We start from the raw sequence: 23,348 nt of genomic DNA on the forward strand, positions 1-23,348 counted from the left end.
TAATTTCTACTTGAAACTGGCGCCAGGAAAGCTACGAAGAAGGTGTTACACCCTATCGATGACCTGTCGGCGACCCTACAATCTATGATTTCCGCGACCTGAGCGCCGACAAGGGGTTCAACCGTCGCCTCGGTGTGCTCTCGGTTGAAGAGGCGGAGCTTTTATTCTTCGATGGTTTCGACTTACTACTCTTCTCCTTGCTAGTCGTGGCCGACGAGGTTTTCACCGATTTCCCGAGCTTCGCGGCGGCAGCGTCCGAGCCGGTGCTCGTCGACACTGCCGCGCTGCTCGCTGTTTTATTTGCTGTGGCGAGGTGTTGGGATTGGGTTTGGGTTTTAGGGCTTACTTGTACCTCACAGGGTGGCGGCGCGCTTCTGTACGACGGCACAATTTTGAAGGTCACCGATCCTCGTGCTTCACGCTGCAACAGGAAGCAGAACCGTTTCAGAATTTTCCAGAGGAGAAGGGAACTTTTTGATCGATCGAATCTTCGATTTTTCGATGGCGGCCGGCTCGACACAATTGTTACCAATGTGGCCGATCGGATTAGACAGAGGATCTTGTATTTATAGATATATCATAGACGTTTAACACTAGGTTTACGGAACGCGTCAAATTCACGCGTATTGGATTTTAGAAATATTATTTTGTAAATGTTTACGCCGATATTGATTGATCACACTGACATGCACACCAATTACCTAATATCGAATCTCCAGTTTCCACAATCTAAATAAACGAGCATCGATTCTTTTAACGCAAACCTAGTGTTGATATAGACACTGATGCACGTAATGTATTCTAATGATTTAGGATAAACACCGATATGCAGAAACGTTTCTAATATTCAAGAATGCTTAATTTTTAACTCGTCAAGATTCTTAACACTAGAACTACCGAGTATTTAATACGATTGATATGTAATCTCTATAAAAATTGTAATAGATTATTTTCAGTTTCTTTGGATATTCATCATAGTACTCAAGTGAGACTATCTATTTCCAAAATCATTTCGAATATTCAATGCTTTTAAGGTATCAATAATTGCTAAAAAATCGGAACCGGTCATTTTGACTGGTACGTAGTTCTAGTGTTAGAAAACATTCGGAGACCATAGCATAGTTAGGGATTGAAATAGTGAAATACTTAGAATGCATCAAATTTCCTTTAACACTAGAACTATTGAGCATTTAATACGATTGATATGCAATCCCTATAAAAATTGTAACAATAGATTATTTGCAATTTCTTCAGACATTCGTTATAGTATTCTGGTGAAGCTATTTATCTTCAAAATCATTTCGAATATTCAATGCTTCGAAGATATTAATAATTGCTAAACAAACAAATCGAAACCAGTCATTTTGAGTGGTACGTAGTTCTAGTGTTAATAGCAACCTTTACATCAGTTCGTGAAATTTCGATTTTGTAAGATCCGCTGTCTAGTGATGATAGTGAGTTGATGATACTGAGTGGACTCACAGTTTTCGTTTAACACATTCGTTGTCGATGTAACCAATCGATTTTATACACTTCTTTATTTTAATAATCCAGTACATTAATGACCCAGCAATTAATAATGAATTGAAGAGATTTTAACATCAGATATACAGCCAGTTAGATAAATTTGCAAGGAATGTGTTAAACATCAGCGAGAGACACTAAACGCTACTTGATTCGCCGTGTGAAAAGTTTTACTTGTAAGTTTACATACTATTCGTATAAACTATCGTAGAAAATCACAGTTTACAAGTATCGGAAGTGTGAAATATTATTCTAAAGATGTCTCATGAGATTTACACTCTGACTTTAGATTTCGATGAGCTTAACTGTACTTCTTTGTTTAATTTTGACAATATTGATCACACTTACGAGTATCTTTTGCAACGCATTGACAGACTGATTGGCCACCGGTATCCCGTTAATTTCTCGGATCTCATCACCGACGTGAAGAGTCGCTTGTCGGTGTATCATTCCACCGTGCATAATTCGTGCTACCACGCATTTGCCATCTTCGTTCATTTTTAAAGTGATTCCCTGCAAGCAAGCACACGGTATTTATATCCTTTCCCAAGCTGCTCCTTCAGTTGTTATACCTGAACGACGTTCATAGATCGTAACTCAACCCTTTGCACTCGACAATATTTTTCATGAAATATTCATTACCCTCCGACTAAATAATAACGATACTTTTCGCAACCAATACAATTAATTATCTTCTATAAATTAAGAGACTATTTTACTTCAATGTTTTATGTGTCGATTACACAAGGTTTAATATTGAATTGAAAATTTTATGTTTGCCTCGAGTGCAAAGGGTTAATATTATAATAAACTCAAAATTTAACCAAAGGAACGATTCTACGAGAAACCAGTAATAAAAGTAATCAAACTAAACTGTGAAACATAAAACACTTCGTACGTCTTTCTATTTACGATGTGTAATAATTATTATTTATCCACATAAAAATTAAAACAAACTACGAAAACTTATCTTATTTCAGAAAGAATAATTTTGCACTTTTGTATTAAAATATTCTTAACACTAGGTTTACGGGAATTTATTGTACAGTTTATTCTATTGTTCTGGGAAGTTGATATTCGTCCATTTAGAAATTTTAGAAATTGTAGATGTAGAAACAGACAATCAGGATTCATATTCGTGTAATTGGATCAACGAAAACCGATTGAAACATTTACCAAATAATGTTTATAAAATTCAATATTTATTGTACAGTTTATTCTATTGTTCCTGGGGAAGTTGATATTCGTCCATTTAGAAATTTTAAAAATTGTAGATGTAGACAATCAGGATTCATATTCGTGTAATTGGATCAACGAAAACCGATTGAAACATTTACCAAATGTTTATAAAATTCAATCTGCGTCAAATTGACGTGTTCCGTAAACCTAGTGTTAACAGTAGTCTTGTAGTATTTTTATACGAATCGAATTTAACGTAATTCATTCAAATAAATTTGAACAATATTCGAATCGTCTTACCATCGGCTCGTCGGTGTTCTTCTGGAACTGGACCAGCCTGACACGCGTCACATTTTCGAGGTCTAGATCACCGTCCTGACCCTCGAGATCATCGCCTCCGTTCAGATAAGGGAGAAGAGGCGGCGGCGTCACTCTCGTGGCTTCTTCGCCGTAAACTTCGTGTCCGGCTACATCGTGCGCTTGCAACAGCGCCTGCAACAAGGAACAAAGTTGGGAATTTAGTATCGCGCCGGAAACTAACGCAACGTGACGTAAAGCAGACTAATATCGCGAAAGGAACAACGGAACAATATAGTTTCGAAAGTTCAACGCCATTCGATATTTGTACCTTTCATACGATAACGGTTACCGTATTATTTCGACGACACCGAAGAATTATTCATCCGATGCTGATTAAAATTATAAAGTGAATTGCATTATACTCCTATGGTGACGTTTATTCGAAACTCATTTTAATCAGGTTATCGTGTACTTAGTGATAGGGTCTAAAGGTTTCTCTTGAGAAAAAAATGTTAGAACGAAATTCAACGGTTTGTTGAAATTCAAATCTGCAGCAATTTCTAACAAATTTCCTGGTTTAACCCTTTGCGGACGAATGTCGACACTTTACCGAGATCGAACTTTCATGTTTGTAATACTAAGTTGCAAACAAATTATTCACCCACTCGAACAACAAGAAACCAGGGCATAATTTCCTTATTCCATATTATTTAGGCATTCGATGTGTGATTTCGCAGAACCTACAAAAGGTTTTGTATATTTCGAAGAATCTTCTTTGACTAAAGTTCACGTACAACAAAATTCCTATTTTCCAACACGTTTGCGACCAAACAGTTTTGTACTGCTATTAACCCCTTGCCGTATTATTTACTTCTGCTACTAAGCTCGTGCAAAATGTTTCCACTGCACTTTATGTACAAATTTTCTTTCATAATATATTGATAATAGCAAAATAGTTTTCTTCTTTGATCCACGCGCATTGACCAATATTCACGAGTCTCACTCGTCATTGTACAGCAAGGGGTTAAGTTTGTTATACTTTCAATTATATCGATACATTGTACAGTACACACGGATTATTTATTTAACATTCGTTATGCACCACAACAAAAGATCCTTCGAGCCGGATCTCAAGAAACAAAAGACAACGTACTTTCGATTCATTGTAACGAGTCGCGCAGTGCAATAATGTTACAAAGATATTCCACTTTTGTCCACGATGTTTCAGAAGACGTTCGTAGACGAGGTATTGTCTCACGGAAATATTATGCCCCGTAATCGGTGTTAGCCGTTGGTTTCCCGAGTCCCTCAATTCTTAGGGCAAACACTGGTAATGGCACATTTCATCAAACCGCTTCCTTGATTGCGACACACAGATGGTCCCTTGAAACAAGCTATTTGCACAGGACGTTCGAATTTGCGGTTGAATCTTGGCCTTGGTGTTCCAAGTTCCAACTCCCGCCCAGACACGTCTCAAACCGCGAACTTCTGCAAACTACTTCAATTATACGGACGAATTCGCGGGGTAGCTCGGCTGCAGTTCATCCGAGCCCCCATTATACGCCGTTAAAAGTGTCGGATCGGTTACGCGAAACAGGGATGTTTGCGCAACGGAAATTTACAGACACGTACCGTCCACGGTGAATGCTAAGGTGTGCCGGATTTTCAATATTTTTCCATGATCGGCGATCACATTGGGAAACTATTTGCTGAACAAACAGGGGAAAAAGTTATCTCAAAACTTCAATGTTTTCCGATATTCGTATTTTCTTTTCGCGACACGGTCAGTACACCGGCGGCAGTTATTTACACGGGCAATGTTAATATTTGATCGAAAGAGCCGGTCTCCCAATTAGAAAACAAATAATTTCCGCGTCAATGTTTAGTCTATTTATAAAACTGGCGCAACCTCGATTTCCGCTATCAGAGAATAAGTTTACATTTCAACGTTTACGTATTTTCCTTTGGCATCTGGATTCCTATTTGTCAACTCTTTGCACTTGAATGTTTCTCAAATGTTCAACGTTTTCCGACGAGATGTAGGTCACATTGTTCGAAACTTATTGAACGATAATTCATTGATAAATTAAGCGACAGAGGTGTTTTATTCGAATATTTCACGTAGCAATGCGAACGTTAATTTGAAATATTAAATATTCAACTTTAGTTTTGTTGTATCGAGAGTCACCTCTCGAGTGCAAAGGGTTAATTCTTCGTTCTTTTCTCAACCAGGCTCGCAAAGATTGCGTTATGCACTACCAAGGTATTGTAGGGTTTTTCCAGATGAGTGACTGAGTGTGAGATTAATGGTTTGCTGTGTGTGCTTCATGTTTGGTAAGTAGTGTGACTGTGTTTGGAAAATCTTGAGTGGCTGAAAGAATGCGAGGAAGAGTGTCTGGAACCGAGCGACTGGAGTCTATATTATTTTCTATAAAGTTTCTTCATAGAAAAACGAGATTTCTCGTTACCGGTACGCAATGTGTTAATTCGTATTCATATATGGATATTCATTAATTTTACACTGCATAGATTTTATAATCACGAACAAAAATTCGGCCTATAGAGGGTTAACCCTTTGCACTTGAGAGGTGACCCTCACTCACCACTTGATTTCATACAATAAAACTATAAAATTTAATATTTAACATTATATTTCCTATAATGCATAATTTTAAAAAATATTCAAATAAAACAGCTTTGCTCCTCAATGTACGCGTGATTTCGTCGATATAGTTTCACAAAATATCGATTTCATCTCATCAGAAAATATTCAAATATTTCTAATGAAAAACTTCCGAGTGCAAAGGGTTAATCCCACAGTACAAACTCCGTGAGCGCGAAATTACGGTCTCATTCGATCAACAATCAAGTTCTATCTACTTATTTGTTATTGGAACGGCAATTTTCCTGCTTAGGGTGAGGCGGTCGAGTAACCTCTTAACCCCGCGGAAAGGGGGAAAAGTAAACCCTCTAAACCCTCAAACGTCGCGGGAAGAGGCGGCCGGTGTTCTTTCACCGATTCCTCGAGCTCCTTGGTCGTCGACACGTTCAGTGGGTTCTAAGACTTTTTCAAGCCCCCTAATGAGGGAAAAGTCACGTCGGTTGACTCGAGGAAGCGGAAGACGGAAACGGCGGACGACGACGACGAGTGGATGGCTGCTCGCGTTGCGGCCGGCGCACGATACGGCATGCCGCGCGGCATTCCAGTACGTCGCAAAGTGTCGGAATAATACGCCGGAGGCGTGCCGATGTCTGAAGAACGTCGCGGATACGGGGGACGATCGTTCGAATTCCTGCGAGCCCCGACAGGATAGATTACACGAATCTCCCCGACCGTTCCTCGAACATCCCCCGGTGTTCACGCTCGATGACCAACAGAAGCGTTCGAACATTCCACGCTTCCGTTCTTCGAAGAAATATTTTTAACCTCTCAGCCAACGCCCAATTTTCAATTTCTTGAAATCTCCTGAATTCCTCTTCCTCCGTTGGAGATACTTAATAAATTCTTAACACTGGGTAATCGATAATTCAGCTTCATCTGCTTAAGGTTTTGTATATTTCGAAGAATCCTCGTAGAGGTTGCAATAAAATAGAATGTCTGACTCGACATAGGACTGCTAAGGGTTAAGCAACGAAGCTATTTTACTTGAATATTCCACATAGCAATACAAAGTTTCATTTAACACTAGGTTTGATTGAAATATTTACCAAATAATGTTTGTAAAATTCAATCTGCGTCAAACTGACGCGTTAAAGATAGCTTATAGCTATCTTTTATTCTAGACAATCGAAGGAGATGATAATTAAATGGTAGAGAAAGAAAGCTCTGAAAAAGGTTTCACTGTGCTGGCGTCGTGAAAGGTCAACACTGAAGATAAAGAAAATTAAGAAAAACTTTTCCTAGAGGTCTAGAATGCTATACGATTAATTATTGTCGCACAGGTTATCTTTCACTTCGCTCTTTATACATAGGATTAACCACTACTATAAATACTAAATTTGTTTATTAGAAATCTTGCATATTATATGTTTCAAATCAATTTGGAAAATTGCCATTTCTGCGACAATTGCCTGTCGACGTGTACACGTCGCTGACGTTCCTGTAACAGAAGCATCTCGACGTGGCACGTCTTTCCACCGCAAGTGGTTAACGCGTTGAATGCCATGGGGGTCACCGGTGACCCCCAAGCAAATCAAATTACTAAACGACGATTATTCGCACACATTTCTATATTATAAATAATGCTATCCATCGCGATGACGTTCAGTTCGATGAACGTGCAATGATGATAATCCAATTCAGTCAAATGATTTAATATTGTATTTTTACCATTTTTACCAAAAAATTGTGATAAATTCAGTTCTCATACCTAACATACTCGTTTTAGTAAACGATTACAAAGGACGAAAAATCAGGAGACAGAAGTGGTACTGATTTATCCCGGCAAGAATCGGTAAGTCAGCCGATCGTGTTTCCTGACTCAGCTGTAAACACCCACCGTCGAAGTAACAGACGGAACACGATGAAATAAGTGTGCGTCCGTTCCTACTGCCGGTTACTTGAAATCGCGCCAAAATCGTCGCATGGCTCGCACCGATAGCCGCGACACGTTTCTATTTCCCGTGCGCCGCGGACGCCTAATCTATATGTAAATCCCGGCCGCGGAGGAAAGCATGTGCGAAGTGAAACACGCGAAAGCGCGGGGATATCGGGCCAATTTTCTCGTGATTCCGCGAGAGCGGCCGATCCACGCGAAAACAAGCGGCGGGAAAATTCGGTCGATAGCGGTACTAACAACAGAAGCTGATCCGTCCAGCTGCAAAACGAACTCCAATCCTACCAATCGGGTAAATCAGAACGACGGAATATTACGCTGATTCGAGCTGCTCTGGTGTTTCATCGACTCGAACGTCGGGACGCTGTCGGGTTCGTTGGAAAGAGGTTCCGCGTGACTTCCGTACAACTTCTATTATTATTATTGTTTTTCCCTTTCGCTGTCTCGATTTTTATCTGGTTCTACTATGTTTCCGTTCATATCTATGTTCGGGGATTCAGGAATTTTTTAAATATTACATACATTTCAATTATTGTTGCTTTTTAGATTGTGCTTTATGTGTGTGCTGATTCCCTTTTTTCTCTGACCTATTTTGATGACTCCTGTTCTTACATTATTTTTAATATTATTATTATTATCGTTCATGTTGTTGTTGGATTCAGGAATTTCCTGTTACACATGTTTCAATTACTGTAGCTTTTTAGATTGTGATTTATGTGTGTGATGATTCCCTTTTATTCTGTGAGCAATTTTGATATGACTCCTGTTCTTACCACATTATTTTTAATATTATTATTATTATTATTATTATTATTGTTGTTGTTATTATTATTGAAACTAACTTATTGTAACTTGGAGAGACCAAGAGTAAGTAGAAATTTGTTTCCTATATCAATAATTCGAATATGTTAACCCTTTGCACTCGAGAGGCGACTCCTAGTCGCCAGATGATTTGATACAGGAAAATTATAAATTTTGGTATTTACCATTAACCTTCTAATTTAAGTTAAATATATTATAAATAATAAACTATTATAATAAATAGTAATGTATGTGTGATTTCTTGATAAATTTATTTTAAAGAATCTTGTCTACATCTAACTAGAAAGTATTGAATATTTCAAGTGAAAAACTTTCGAGTGCAAAGGGTTAATATCGTAGAGAGATTGATATTAAGTTTAATTGTGTTTAATGTCCCATTCTATTTATTACGATATCAGAATTCATTAAATTCATTAAAATATTTTCTCCCATTTATTTCGAAGTGTTTTGCATAGATTAATTCCCGATCGACTCCGGGAATTTCGTTTGGACGCTAATTCTCGACGCGCCGCGCGCCCGATTATACTCATTTGCCCGTGAAATTCGAACAACAGCATGCAGTTGGAACTTCCGCGTTTAATACACTGTAATACACGATAGACTGGCGTAAACATGCGCAAACGTACTGTACGCCAACAACATTGTTCCATCCGTTTTGTCGCGTCCCGACCGTTGCGTTACGCACCTCTTTCGGAACAAAAGTTTGTCGGGGAAATGTAACTTACTTATTGACTCATCCTTGGAACATAAAATGATATTCTCGTTTTTGGAAAGTCGCCGCAAACAGAGCGCACAATGGGACATGTTTCAGATTAATATATTTCAAAAGTCAAACGAAACACAGAGACGTTCCAAATTTTTGAGCAGTTGATACTTGACGCATTAATGGCCGTTAGAAATATTTTATATAACTACCGTTATATAGTCTACTATCAAATATTATGGATTACTAAGATATGTTAAATCTTTTCAGATAAATATGTACACTACTAGGCAAGGAAATTATCTATATTCATTTACACAGGAGCGTTTTAGTATTGATAATCTCTAAAGATAAATCCAGCGGTTAAAGTGTTTTCTTTTAGAAATGTTCAGAAAATAATTCTCTAAAAAATGATTGAATAGTTTGATTTAGTGATACGCGGATTAACATAATAGTAAATTGAGATTTCAATGAGTGCCCTTCTATATTCTGCATAAGAGAACACAAATCAATCAGACTGAACTTGAGTTCTACTGTTAATAATGTCATTCCTTCCGAAACCTCAACTGCGTTAGAAATTGGTCCCGGAACACGGTTTCGCAAAAAAGGCGAGATACTCTCGCCTTCAGCACACGGAAGCATGAGAATTCCGCGTTGGTTTTGGTAGCCACAACGCATTAACATTGTTAATTACGCGAGCCCCGCTGGGCATTCATTAATTAGAGATCCCTCGAGCGTCAAAGGTCCGACGTCAATTAAGAGTTTTTCCGGATTGAGAGGAGAACGAAATGAAGAAAACAATGAGCAGCCGTCCGATTTGACCGCATTACATATGTGAAATTCAATCTTTCGCTTCTAGAGTTTCATACCTTTTGAAATGTGACTGTCGTTTTCCCTTCCTTCTTAATTTTTCGTTGAACACGGGACACGGCTCGCTTTAAACCGAATATCGTAGAAACGAAGTTTTGAACTAGAATTTATTGTAACGAAGCATTCAAATAAATTATCATTCTTAAGCAAATAAAATGAACATTGTGACGCGGACTGAATAAAGTAGAACAAATTTCTCCTGGCTTTGTACAACATTTTTAATTTCCCGACATTTTTTCGTAAGCCCTCTTCAGGTACCTACTACAAACAAATGGTAGGTGGTACTGAACATGCGGAGCGTGAAATGGGGCTGTTCTTACGTTTACTTCGCACAAAAAGGAAGTTTATGGTTACCGTTAATTTGGAAGCGTTAGTAAAACAGTTGTCGCAATGTTCTTCAAATGATAAAATTCCAAAATTTTCTCGAACTACAAATGCTTAATACCAATATAAATTACTAATTTTCTTCTGACAATAAGAATTCACTTAACAAAACAACAGTTGCGACCCGCGTTACATATAAAGAAGGTAAAATGTTTTAACCCTGCGCGATGTCGAAGGATGTTTTTTATAAAATGGAGTAAATACAATGAGAAACTCATGAATCTTATTCATAAATAAATTCAGCTATGAAAGAAAAGGAAATGGGGTACACGCAAGAACTCATTAAACTGATCTTTCTTTACATTTGTTCGCGCAATGTAAACGAAGTCCAAAGTTTAATTAGAATTTAAATTTCGATTAACGTTTCGAGAAGTGACCTAAACCAGACGAACCGCAGCCGTTCGTGCCCACGTTTGCACGTCAATGAGCCAGTTACGATTTCGCGGCTAGAATAATATTGTCCCATGCAAATGCCGTGTGCCATAGTATCTGCCACGTGGGTATTGGGCCGCAATCAAATGCCAGCTCATCCATCCGACGAACCTGACGACCGATCCGCAAACTCTTTCGATCATAACAACTTCAGCTTTCAACCCTTGGCGCTCCAGATGGTTTTGTAATCTATCAGCAACTGCAACTAATTTTTATAGTATTCCTAGCGAAAATTAGAAATGCAACATTTCTTCCACCTTTTTCCTTCTCAGTACAAAATTTGGATGTGTGGAGAATCGAATAATTTTAGGGTAGTTTCTTTAAGATTCATTAACCCTTCGCGGACGAATATCAGCAAGAAATCAGTACAGAGTTTCCTTATTCTCTACGATTTAAGCATTCAGTGTTTAATTTACCTTTACAACTGGATATTCCAAACTTGGTACAAAATTCGGATGTGTGGAAAATCGAATAATTTTAGGGTAGTTTCTTTGATTCATTGAAATCTTTAATATTACAACTGGTGCAATATTGGAGCTTACAGAGGTCAAAGGGTTAATACACGTGAAATTATTCACTCCATATAGCGCGGAACAACAAATGTCGATGAAAAAGATGGTGTTCAATATCATGAAACACTTGCGCTGACCCATCACACCGATAGAATAAAAATTCATAAATGAGGATCGAGAAACACGCCTATATTCTCACCGCACCGGTAACACGAGAAAAGAATTTCAATAGTAAGCGAAAATGATGTTCCAAATAGAATATTCGATATCGATAAAAATGTGATGAAGAATTTCAGAAGGCGATTCTTTGGTGTGAAAAGAAGACGAATCATGGGGAAGATGAACAATGAAGAATGTAGGCCATCGTGTAGACGGATTAATGCACAATGACCGACTGAAATAGCGTGCCGCGGAACGCGATGCATTTTCCCATTCGTCAAATAAATATTCGATCGTGTTCCGACGAACAGCCCCAGATAAATAAAGCGGAAGAAATCAATGACCCTCGGCAAGGTAAATCGCGCCATTTGTCAGGCGGGACGCGAGACGCCATTTTCACGCATGCATCGCAGCGGCCCCGTCGCCCGTCTCCCGGCATGGCGCTAACTTTAAGCATCGAAGCGCAATACCACTCGGCTTTTATCGCTGTTCAGCGTTTGTTTCTTATTCGGTGCCGCGAAACATGCGATTCGTTCATCCGAGCATCTTCTCTCGCGACGTAGGTACGTACTTTGAAACGTGTAAGCGTAGACATACGTCAATATCGCGAATCAATCGAACCGAAAGAATTTATTCTCTCCACGGTATACACTTACGTGACCGACCCCGTCAGATTTTAACCCTTTGCACTCGGAAACATTCCGCTAGAAATATTTAACATTTTCTAACTAGACGAATACGATGGTTTTTTAAATACACTCAAAGAGAAATCACAAGTAAATTGACAAACAAAGCTTTCTTTGTCCCAATATTTCACGCACCGATGCATTGTACACAGTTCAATATTAAATATCAAATTTTATAGTATTACTGCATCAAATTAAATGACTGAGAATCACCACTCGAGTGCAAAGGCTTAACCCTTTTGTTTTGTAATCTATCAGCAACTAAAATTTGTATAGTATTCCTAGTGAAAATGAAAAATGCTATAACATTCCTTCAATCTTTTATTTTCCTTCTTAGTACAAAATTTGGATGTGAGGAAAATCGAATAATTTTAGAGTTTCTTTAAGATTCATTGAAATATTTAATATTATAACTGGTGCATCGGAGCCTACAGAGTTCAAAGGGTAAAGTTTCCACGCTAGCTTTAACACTAGAATCAGCATTAGTTTGAAACGTTTGAAAGTTTAAAATCTTGAATTTTATACCGCATTCATCTGGTACAAATCATTACGATTCGGCCGAAATGTTCAAGTCGACAAATACGACGAATTTATAAAAGGAAGTTTCTTCGCGCAGATAAACTGCTCTACGCGATACGCAAGTGAAAAATATTTGTTAATTAACAGTGTCTGAATAACGAAAGGAGCGCGTTCAATAATTTCATTATTCGTTTCATTTATCTGGCTCTTCTGGCGCTCTGAATATGCACTTACATTAGCTAGAAATTTCCATATTTCAAACAGTCGGTTTAATATTCTTATCAACGACTGTCCAACGGAAATATGTTGAAGTGACAGAACAGTTGCATTTACTGGGAACTTGCAATTTTCTTTCCATGCTTTTTTAATGTATTTGTATCAACGCAGAGGTCTGGAAAATTGCTAGAACCTCCAACCCGGTGAAAGATTACTAAAAGCGTCTTTTCTAAATAACTATGTATATAAGAAAATCAGAGATTGATTAAATTGTTTCAATAAAATTTCAAGTCCTGTCCTTAATATTACCAACGTGTTTTTAAGTCGATTGACAATTCGTGATTTTATTTTCTCTCCAAAAACCAATAATTGTAGCCGTGCGATTTTTGAATGGTGGAACGAAAAAGAGATTCTACGTTGGAAACATAGAATTGGAAAAATCGAGGAACACGGTCGAGGAGAATCCTCTCGAAGAAACGGAGGGAAGAGTGGGAGAGTAAACAAAAATGGCGGCGCGTCGCAGAAAAGTCAATACATATGAATGTGACACAGCTTGCAGTAGCTTGTATGTCTTATAATTACAAGATATAAGTAAAGTAAAAAATTCCTTAAAAAATGTTTTGAAACATCTGTCTACCGAGTCGATATTAACTAATATTCGGACAACGATGTTGAAAAAGATATACGTTGTAGAAACGTGTCACGTTAAGAGTAACGTTGATAAAATTCAAACGAACATTCAGACCAAAAGATTGAAGATACTTAATTTCTAAATCTTAAATTAAATATTATACTTTCACTAAAACACAAAAGTGATTTTATTAATTATTAATTATTATATTATAATCTATCAGCAACTGCAACTAATTTTCATAGTATCTCTAGTGAAAATGAAAAATGCTATAACATTCCTTCGATCTTTTATTTTCCTTCTCAGTACAAAATTCGGATGTGTGGAAAATCTAATAATTTTAGGGTTCTTTGATTCATTAAAATATTCAATATTACAACTGGTGCAATATCGGAGCCTACAGAGTTCAAAGGGTTAATATTTAACACTATAACTACCGAGCATTTAATACGATTAACATGCAATCCCTATAAAAATTGTAACAATTATTTTCGGTTTCTTCAGACATTCATTATAGTACTCAAATGAAACTATTTATTTTCAAGATCATTTCGAATATTCAATGCTTCGAAAATATCAATAACTGCTAAACAAACAAATCGAAACCAGTCATTTGGACTGGTACGGTAGTTCTAGTGTTAATTGGACAAACAGCAAATTCTTTTGGACGAGATAACTAAGAAGTCTCGTTAAAAGTCTTCATCGATATAAACGAGAAACAGAAAACAGAACCGTAAATCATATACCTATACCAAGCAAGCAGTATACCTAGACGTCACACATTACTATCCATCGTTTGTTTGACGAATATTCTCCGAACCGTGGTCCGTTTCATGTGACTTATCTAGTTGCTGAACGTTTCAAAGAGTTTCGAGGGAGTTGGAAGAAGTAGCGCGCTGTTTTCACGACTTTCCGGCTTCGATAACTTTATCAAACAGTCCATTGAAGGCGAACCAACCGTAAAAGTGTATGCACCGTTCCCTGTATCGCATAGCGATGCACCAAATCGGTTCAAACGAGAGCAATGCACGATCACAATGCGACTAAGAATTCTTGGCCGACTCAATAACTCAAGATCAATAATTCAATACTCAAAACTCAATAGTTATCGTTAAACTGCGGATTTATAGACACTCGTGGGAAATTTGGGAGCGGAAAATTGCATAGAATGCACACAATACCAAAAACTATACAAAATCTATAAAACTATGCATTCTTTAGAATATTTATTGGAAAAACCCATTCTCTATAGTAATTCTGTTTCCCTAATTACATTATTAAAAACTGAAATCTAAAGATCCATAGTCCATAGTTATCACATAAAAGTCATTATTTCCTATTTTCAAGCAATCAAACGACACTCGGAGTTCCATTTATTCGAGACGAATTGTTTCAGCACGGATTAACCCCGGAAAGATTGACGTTAACGACAAACCCGTTCACGGTTTTAATATCAACTGCGTTCGGTCTCGCCATCTTTCACCCGGGCGCGAGCGAAGACAATGTTTCGCAAGAAGCGTTCTCTCCCCGCGGAGGAAAAAAATATTCAAGTTGACAAAGCACAATTACGTAGCATTGCCTTCGTCGCGACGCCTGCGAAATTACGTTGAATATTTCACTTCGGCCGTGGAAGGGAAGAATTATAGCGGAAACGCAATTATAGCCGCGACGCGAATGCCCCGGCGTCTCGCGGCGGCACAGAAAAAAAGGCACGACACGTGGCCAATTTCGAAATATCGAGCAGTCGTTTCGCGGGGGGTTTTAAAACCGTGAATGCCTAACAAAGCGAAGTCGATTCCGGGGGAAAGCGGCAACGTCCCGCCATTCTTCTCGCGCCGCCCCGGAAGTGCTTTCAAATTGGTCCCGCAGTTCGAATCAAGAATAGAGCCAACGTGACAACGTTCGTCGATGTAATCGTCGTTTGTCGACATAAAATGCACCTACCATTACGTCGGGCAGCTAAGAATTCTACCGCGGCTCGTTAAATCGATCGTTGTAGCAGCGAAAACGAAAGATTTTCAGTGTTTTATCAAAATTAAAAGGGTAAGTTTACTGAGATTTTTATTGCACTAAAATTCAAACGAATATTCGGACCAAAAGACTGAGGATACTTCATTTATAAATCTAAAATTAATTATACTTTCACTAGAAGACAAACGGTCATTTTATTAATTAACGGTTTAACGATTTTCGTAATGTAAATATCAAGACGTGGGATTTGTTGAAATTCGCTTTGACTTCTATTGTCGTAGACATCTTTGTGATTGTTGATTTGTGATATGTATTATATTTCGATATTCACATTAATATAATGTATTTTACACGTTAGTTTCACCAGTCATTATTAATTTATACTTTTATAGGTACATAATTAGTATTAAATATCAATTAGTCAATTGTGACTGTTACTCGGACGCGAGAAATGTGAATTTTCCACGGTTTGACTTAATCACCCGGTCCCCGATAAATGAGGCAATACATTTTATTTATCCCCGGTAATTGTAAAACCGAGAGAACATATTTTGAAAATAAACTACGACCAAATGAAGTCGTTTTTCGAACGAAAAACTCTGCAATAAGAGTTTTCGAAGCGTCTGTTGCTCGCGACGTTAATTCGCAACGTGAGAAGCTGAAATTATTTACAAAGTAGTAATTAAACGTTTTACGCACCGGGTGGAATTTTTTTAATACTCTCCGTCGGAGAAAACGAATAAACGAAATTATGCATAGAATTTTATAATCTAATTTCAAACAAAATATTTAATGTCCAGCGTGCGCGGAACGGCGCCGTAACGTGTACTAATTACTTAACGTTCTGCGTCGAAAAATCAACAATGCTCTTCACAGGCCTCCGGATTGTTTGCTGGTCATCAGTTTTAATAAAGAACTGGTTTTTCCTGCGGAATTTTTTAAGCAAACTCGCGAACCGAGAACTGCAACGTTACGAATTAACGTAACAGCGATATGAACGACGGATATTGCTGTGCGGTATCGAATTAATTCGCAACGCAATGGAAATTTGTTGAACATGTTTCGAGGCGGCTTTATTTAACGCGAGTATTCTAAAATGATAAACGAGTTTTTCGAAGGACCACCCAATGTTGGGACTAAATGACTGATTTACTGATAGCTGAGCTGATTCTAAACTGATTCTGATTGAAGCTGAGCTGATTCTCAACTGATTCTGACTTGATTCTAAACCGATTCTGATTGAAGCTGAGCTGATTCTCAACTGATTCCGACTTGATTCTAAACTGATTCGGATTGAAGCTGAGCTGATTCTCAACTGATTCTGACTTGATTCTCAACTGATTCTGATTGAAGCTGAGCTGATTCTCAACTGATTCCGACTTGATTCTAAACCGATTCTGATTGAAGCTGAGCTGATTCTCAACTACTTCTGACTCTGAACTGAACTGGTACTGATTTTACTGAACTGATTCTGAACTGATACTTATACTGACTGTCAAACTGATCTTTTTTCTGACTGTTCGAAGGGTTTTTATACTGATCCTGGACCTACTCCCTCCCTCTCGATATACGAAGGCGGGCCTCAGGGGCGGTTTTTCTATCCCTTCCTACGCAAGATACCTACTCCTGTCTCATCCCCTTCCAGTCCGCCTGTAGCGCGGGTTTCCTGGAGCGGGGGTGGCGGAGTTGGTCGCTACGCTGAACGGATGTTTGGCAACGCTGGGGAAATTCCACTAGGTCAAAATCCTTGAGGACACTTTTCTAAAATTCTAACAGACCCTCTGGAACACGACTTTACGTCTGGACTGAAGTGAAAAAAACTAGACAATCGTTGATTTCTACGCTGAACTATCTCTAAGAATAATTCCCGTGTCGTAAAATTGTCCCCTCGTTGTCCTAAAACATTATTTATTGCAAACTTTAAACCGGTACTAATTTGTCCTAATACTTTCAATATTCACGATTAGACGTTGCACGTTCATGAATTTTTAACGTGTACTCACACGTCGCACGGTGAAAATTTAATGAAATACATTGACCTCATTTGCTGCATTTCCAACCGACGAAACAAGATCGGTTCACAAATTTTCTGCGAGACACGAATCAACCTGTTCTTGATAAACCGTATCACATTTTATTAGATATCGCAAGAATAGATTTTCACGGTTGATAGAATTTATTTTCCAGGGGACCGAGAAGCTTCTATAGAAAACTCAGATGGAACCAGGATTACGACTTGCGCGAATAAAACGAGATAATGCAGTATGGGATATGTAAAGTAGCAATATGAAATCTTACAGCTGAATTCAATATCTATTACAACGATTCCATACGGCGAGATCCAAGCAAATTTATGATTTTCAAGAGTACGTTCTGCAGTAAATGAAAGGTGTATCGATCGGCGTGGGATTTAGTTAAATGTGAAATCATTTGTAATATACGAAGTAATTTCGATGAATAATATTTACGTGAAGAGTTTGCGTGGGTTTATTAGAATATTCATTACACGCGCGCAAATATTTGTGTTTAAAGTATGTAAAGCCACAGGATAAACGAACGCGTGTGCTGAAATTCACTAAATAATAAATTTGATGTCCCATCAAGATTTTAACGGCGTTAAAAACAACCTTGCCGGACCATTATTTTCTAAAATCCTTAACGATAAGACGTTTCACGAGTCTATGGAAATAACGGACGCATTAAAACTCGCCATCAAGTTACCAGCGAAGGTGAATAAAATTTTTCTCCTGGGTTGCAACCGAATTTCAATCTGAATTTCGGGCGTCTGTGTATTTCAGTTTTCTTATTTCGCAATCGTTGGTATCTTAAAAGTGTTAAATATTGAAAATGATTTTCGAAGTATAAGTAGTTTCACTTGTATAGAATAACGAATACATTTCACAGAGAAACTAAGAAAAATCGGTCATAATTTTCGGAAGGATTACATATTAACCCTTTGAACTCTGTAGGCTCCAATATTGCACCAGTTCTAATATTAAATATTTTAATGAATCTTAAAGAAACTAAAATTATTCGATTTCTCGCACATCCAAATTTTGTACTAAGGAAAATAAAAGATCGAAGAAATGTTATAGCATTTCAGAAAACTGCATTAAGATTATTAGATCTTTCACATATACAAAGTTTATACTAAGAAGGGAATTAAAAGTCTAAGAAATGTTATAACATTGTTAATTTTCAGTAGAACTACCATAAAAATTGTTAGGAGTTGCTGACACGTTATGAAACCATCTGGAGTGCTAAGAGCTAACCCTTTGCACTCAAGTTTTTCACTTGAAATATTCAATACTTTCCAATTAGACGTAGATAAGATTCTTTAAAATAAATTTATCAAGAAATCACACACAAATTAGGGAACAAAGCTACTTTCTTTCAATATTTCACGTATTGATGCAGTATACAAAGTTAAATATAAATACAAAAGTTTATAATTTCACTGTATCAAATCATCTCGCGCCTGGAAGTCGCCTCTTGAGTGCAAAGGGTTAATCGTATCAACCGCTCGGTAGTTCGACCGTTAACCGCTCGCACTATAAATGAATTCAGAAATTTGGCAAAGATTCTTGCGATGAATTTCGTTTTTACTTATTTTACGCTGATATGTGCACTTACTTTGTTAATCATTCTGTATAGAGTGATATATTTCGAAGTAACCCAATAGACGTAACACAAAATCATCGATGTGTAGACATCATTAAGATTTTTCGAACAGAAAGGTCTCGACGTGCGTCTCATGTCTTTCCAGCGCAAGCGGTCAAGGAATTAATCCACGAGCAAGTGAAAATTACATTCCGATCAATTGATTCTAAAATCAGCTGGACGTGTCATTGATTCCTAGCTCGTGCGATGGTACCGCACAATTCCGGGCCCTCGGCAACTTTCGAGTATGCACGATTTTGCTCCGGTGGTCGCGAAATTATGCAGATGATAGGGTGGAGGAGGAGGAACACGCTCGGTGAAGGGTGCGCCGAGCGGACGAAGTTAGGTACGAGGGCCGATCCTCGTCGGTTGCACGCTCCGCTATCCGGGCTGGTAACTATGAGCTTACTTAATGGTGGACAATTATAAACGGAGTCGCTCGCGAAAGAATGGGCGGAGGGCTGGTAGCAGCGTGAAACAGAATCACCGGAGGGAAAGATTGATCACGGTTGAATGCTTATTGTCTTCTTTTCAGGTGTGCTCTCGTTTCGAAAGATCGCATTGAATTTTTGTAGCATTCGCCGGGACACAATCTAATCTAATTTGAACGTTAACCTCTTAGGCACGCGCCACTATAGTGGCTCCGTCGCTGCCAACGTGTCATATATTATACCCAATTGTATTACTAGTTATTAAAGTAAGTTGTTAATACATTGCGTACTGGCAACGAGAAATCTCGTTTTTATATAGATTCTTAGCTATGCAACTTCGCTAATTACCACAGCATCTAAACAAATATTAAATTCAAATCGAATTGATCATTTATTTAAAATATGAAATACATTAGGAAATACCAAAATACAACAGTTCTTTGCGTTTTCAGCGATGTTGCTGTTTTTCGTAATGAAACAGGGTCTGATTGATGTTTTCGGTATTGTTCCACGTATATAAATGTTGGTCACCGTGTCACGACGTTTCCACGCTCCCTTTTCCAATTCGAAGTGTTTCAGTTCGATCGTCGGACACGCGCATACACGCGCGTCGCGGCCTAGAATTATGAAATTATAAATAGCCGCTGGCTCCGACTGTTGTCATGGCGTTCGAGGATCAGTCGAGGAACAACAGGGCCAGGTAAATTTCAATTAATTCTACTAAAACGATGCCATTGTCTGTGTACTGCTCTAGTTTCACGGCTTTTGTGCCACCACACTTCATTGACGCTCCGGCGTGCGTTCAGATTACCGCGTATGGTTTTATGTTAATGTTATACCGGCCACTAAAGTTCCGCGGCGCGAAGTAAAATCATGGAACACGCGGCCAACGGATTACTTCTGATTTATACTGCGCTTAAATAACGCACCGTACAATAGCCATACGCGCGGAGTGCTAGAAATAATTCAATAGGGTTCCATAAATGTCAGCCCCTTGAAACTCCCAGAATTTTTCTGTGGAAATTTTCGAATGGAGGACCAGAGTACGCAGGGATTTAACGTACTGGCGATTAGAGACGTCCTCTATCCGCCAATTTCGTAAAATATCTGATGAGCTTGTAATTGATATCAACTATGTCGGGATTTAGAACACCACAAAACTGGTCGCAAACGTGTCGGATAATCGGAATTTTGTTGTTTGTTAACTTTTTCTGTTTCTTCGATGGTTCAACCCTTTGCGGACGAAGATCGTTGAAAGTATACAAAATCTTTTGCAAATTCTGCTAAATTAAACACTGAATGCTTAAATCATGGAGAATAAGGACACTGTGTACTGATTTCCTGCTGTTCGAACAGTTGAGTCATTTGTTCACAACTAGGTATTCCAAACTTGGTACAAAATTCGGATGAGTGGAAAATTGAATAATTTTAGGGTAGTTTCTTTAAGATTCATTAAAATATTTAACCTTTCGCGGACGAAGATTGTTAAAAGTATACAAAAGCTTTTGCAAATTCTGCCAAATTAAACACTGAATGCTTAAATCATAGAGAATAAGGAAACTGTGTACTGATTTCTTGCTGTTCGAACAGTTAAATTATTTGTTCACAACTGGATATTGCAAACATGGAGGTTTGATCTCAGCAAAATGGCGACATTCGTCAAAGGGTTAAAATAAACGCGCAGTCGGTATAGATTAGATGATCTATAAATATTAGCGGAAGCTGCAGTTTAAACCAGGAAATTCGCTAGAAATTGCGACAGATCATGATCGGGAAGGGAAAAAAACGCCGAGTAACGTTCATCGCGACGGTTTAGAATAAACGAACAAGATCTTGTCGCGAATGAATGTTTCCGCGGCCACAACGAGATTCCTGAAAGATTTGAATGATACTCAGCGTTCCGACTCCACACAGCGGGTGCACTTCTTTTGCGTGCATGTGAAGTACTCTAGAGTTGTTATTAACCGGCGAATGAGATTCATCGAATACATGAAGCACGCGGTCCGTAGCCTTCAACCAACGCGGCGCAGAGTCCCTGAATTCGCAGCTATTCGCTTTTAACCCCTTTAGATAAAATGTAAATTGCGCCTGTGCGCTGGTCGAGTTCCAGCGAAACACCCTTTTCTTTTACGACTGAACAGCGAACGCGCGCGATTGTCGCGAGGAAGTAGTTGTCTAGAAATGAAAACGATAATAAAATCAAGAGTATACTTCACTGATTGTACATAAAATAACAGCTTTAACCCTTTGAACTCTGTAGGCTCCAATATTGCACCAGTTATAATATTAAACATTTCGATGAATTTTAAAGAAACTCTAAAATTATTCGATTTTCCGCTCATCCAAATTTTGTGCTAAGGAAAATAAAAGATCGAAGAAATATTATGGCATTTCTAATTTCTAGGAATACTATAAAAATTAGTTGCAATTGCTGATAGATTACAAAACAACCTGCAGTACTAAGGGTTAAGTATCTCCTTAATAATAATGCGTAGAATTCATCATAGTTTCAACCACGAAACAAAATTTCCATTCGTACGAATACGGGAAAATCCTTAGAAAGCAAAGATGCAAGTACAAGAGCAGAAAGAATATTCAAATAAACGATGACGTGGAAATTCATGTTTCAATAACGGTGGAGAGACTACTTTTCCCCGATATAAAACCTTGTGTACCAAAGTGCGTTCTGTACAATTCCAATGTGTGTTTCAGTCGAAGCTTATTCATTCCGTCGTTAGATACACGGACACAGCTATCATACTGCCCTTTTTATGTTTCATCTCCATTAATCCGAAAAAGGAGAACAGCGAAGCCAAGTGACTCGTTACATATTTCTGCATTCGGGGAGCTTATATTCGGCAAGGATTAGTATTTCACAAGAAACATGAAATTTCAGTCGCAAGAACCACAGAGAAAATGATTTTAATGATTTAGAAATCTAATATCCCACGGCAATTCACCGGTAAAATTGATTAGCTGAATTTAATTGCAAGTTAATGCGACATTAAGTTCATCCTTAAATCCCAAACGTTCATGTTTTAACATAATTCAGCCTCGTAAACAGTAGGTTTAATCTCCAATGTTTTCAATAATTCGCGTTATTTATTGAGAATTATTTTATTCCGTAAAATCGGAGGATAGTCAAACATCCGGCGTGCAATGATGAATCGATTCAATAATTTCCTTAAATCCAGACAACGGAAAGTACAATACAATATCATTTTAACTACATGAATATTTCGTTTTTGTTCGTTGCGTAAATACACGTACAATATGGAACTCGTTTGCTCCCTGATAAATTATTAACGCCGAAATAACTGTGACGCGTATTATCGCGATAAAGGTGATCGGAAGGCGAGGGACTGCAGAAGAAAGAAAACGTGTCGCGTTGGAATTCGATGGAATGTTGCCATCGCTATTTTTGTATCTCACGGTGGAAATATTAATGCCTGGCGATTGAAATTTATGAAACTTAAAAAGAATCTTTTAATATAGAACGCGAGAGGCTGGAATTTCTTTGTACTTCAATTTTTTCAGCGGAGATGTTTGTTTATTCGCCTTTCAGACAGTTCTCCGAGATAACAGAAACATCAACGTTTGCTTCTGGCTGATGGAAGAAAGGAAACGCGGATAAATTAAAACTCGACTTACATCTCGATCTGCGCGAGCAGCAGGTTCTGCGGGGAATAATTTGAAATTTATGCGTGTTACGGGAAAAAATAAAATCGTGAAATATTAAACGGAGTGGAAGGCAGCGTTCGCTCGGCGAGGGGTTACAATTTCGGCCGGGCGT

At 38.2% G+C, this 23,348-nt stretch overlaps 1 protein-coding gene across 9 annotated transcripts in view; it reads right to left on the minus strand.

The window, feature by feature from the left end:
- CASK (peripheral plasma membrane protein CASK) overlaps positions 1–23,348 on the minus strand; it is a 296,314-nt gene that overhangs the window by 41,777 nt on the left and 231,189 nt on the right. For all 9 annotated transcript variants that reach the window (XM_031981919.2, XM_031981917.2, XM_031981916.2 and 6 more), the window contains 3 exons: positions 3,004–3,195; positions 1,873–2,037; positions 353–421 (listed from right to left, as the gene is read on the minus strand). In XM_031981919.2, the coding sequence (XP_031837779.1) occupies positions 353–421; positions 1,873–2,037; positions 3,004–3,195 (426 nt within the window). The remainder of the gene's footprint in view (positions 1–352; positions 422–1,872; positions 2,038–3,003; positions 3,196–23,348) is intronic.

The sequence above is a fragment of the Nomia melanderi genome, chromosome 3 (genome assembly GCF_051020985.1).
Source record: "Nomia melanderi isolate GNS246 chromosome 3, iyNomMela1, whole genome shotgun sequence".
In the NCBI taxonomy this organism is placed as follows: Eukaryota; Metazoa; Arthropoda; class Insecta; order Hymenoptera; family Halictidae; genus Nomia; species Nomia melanderi.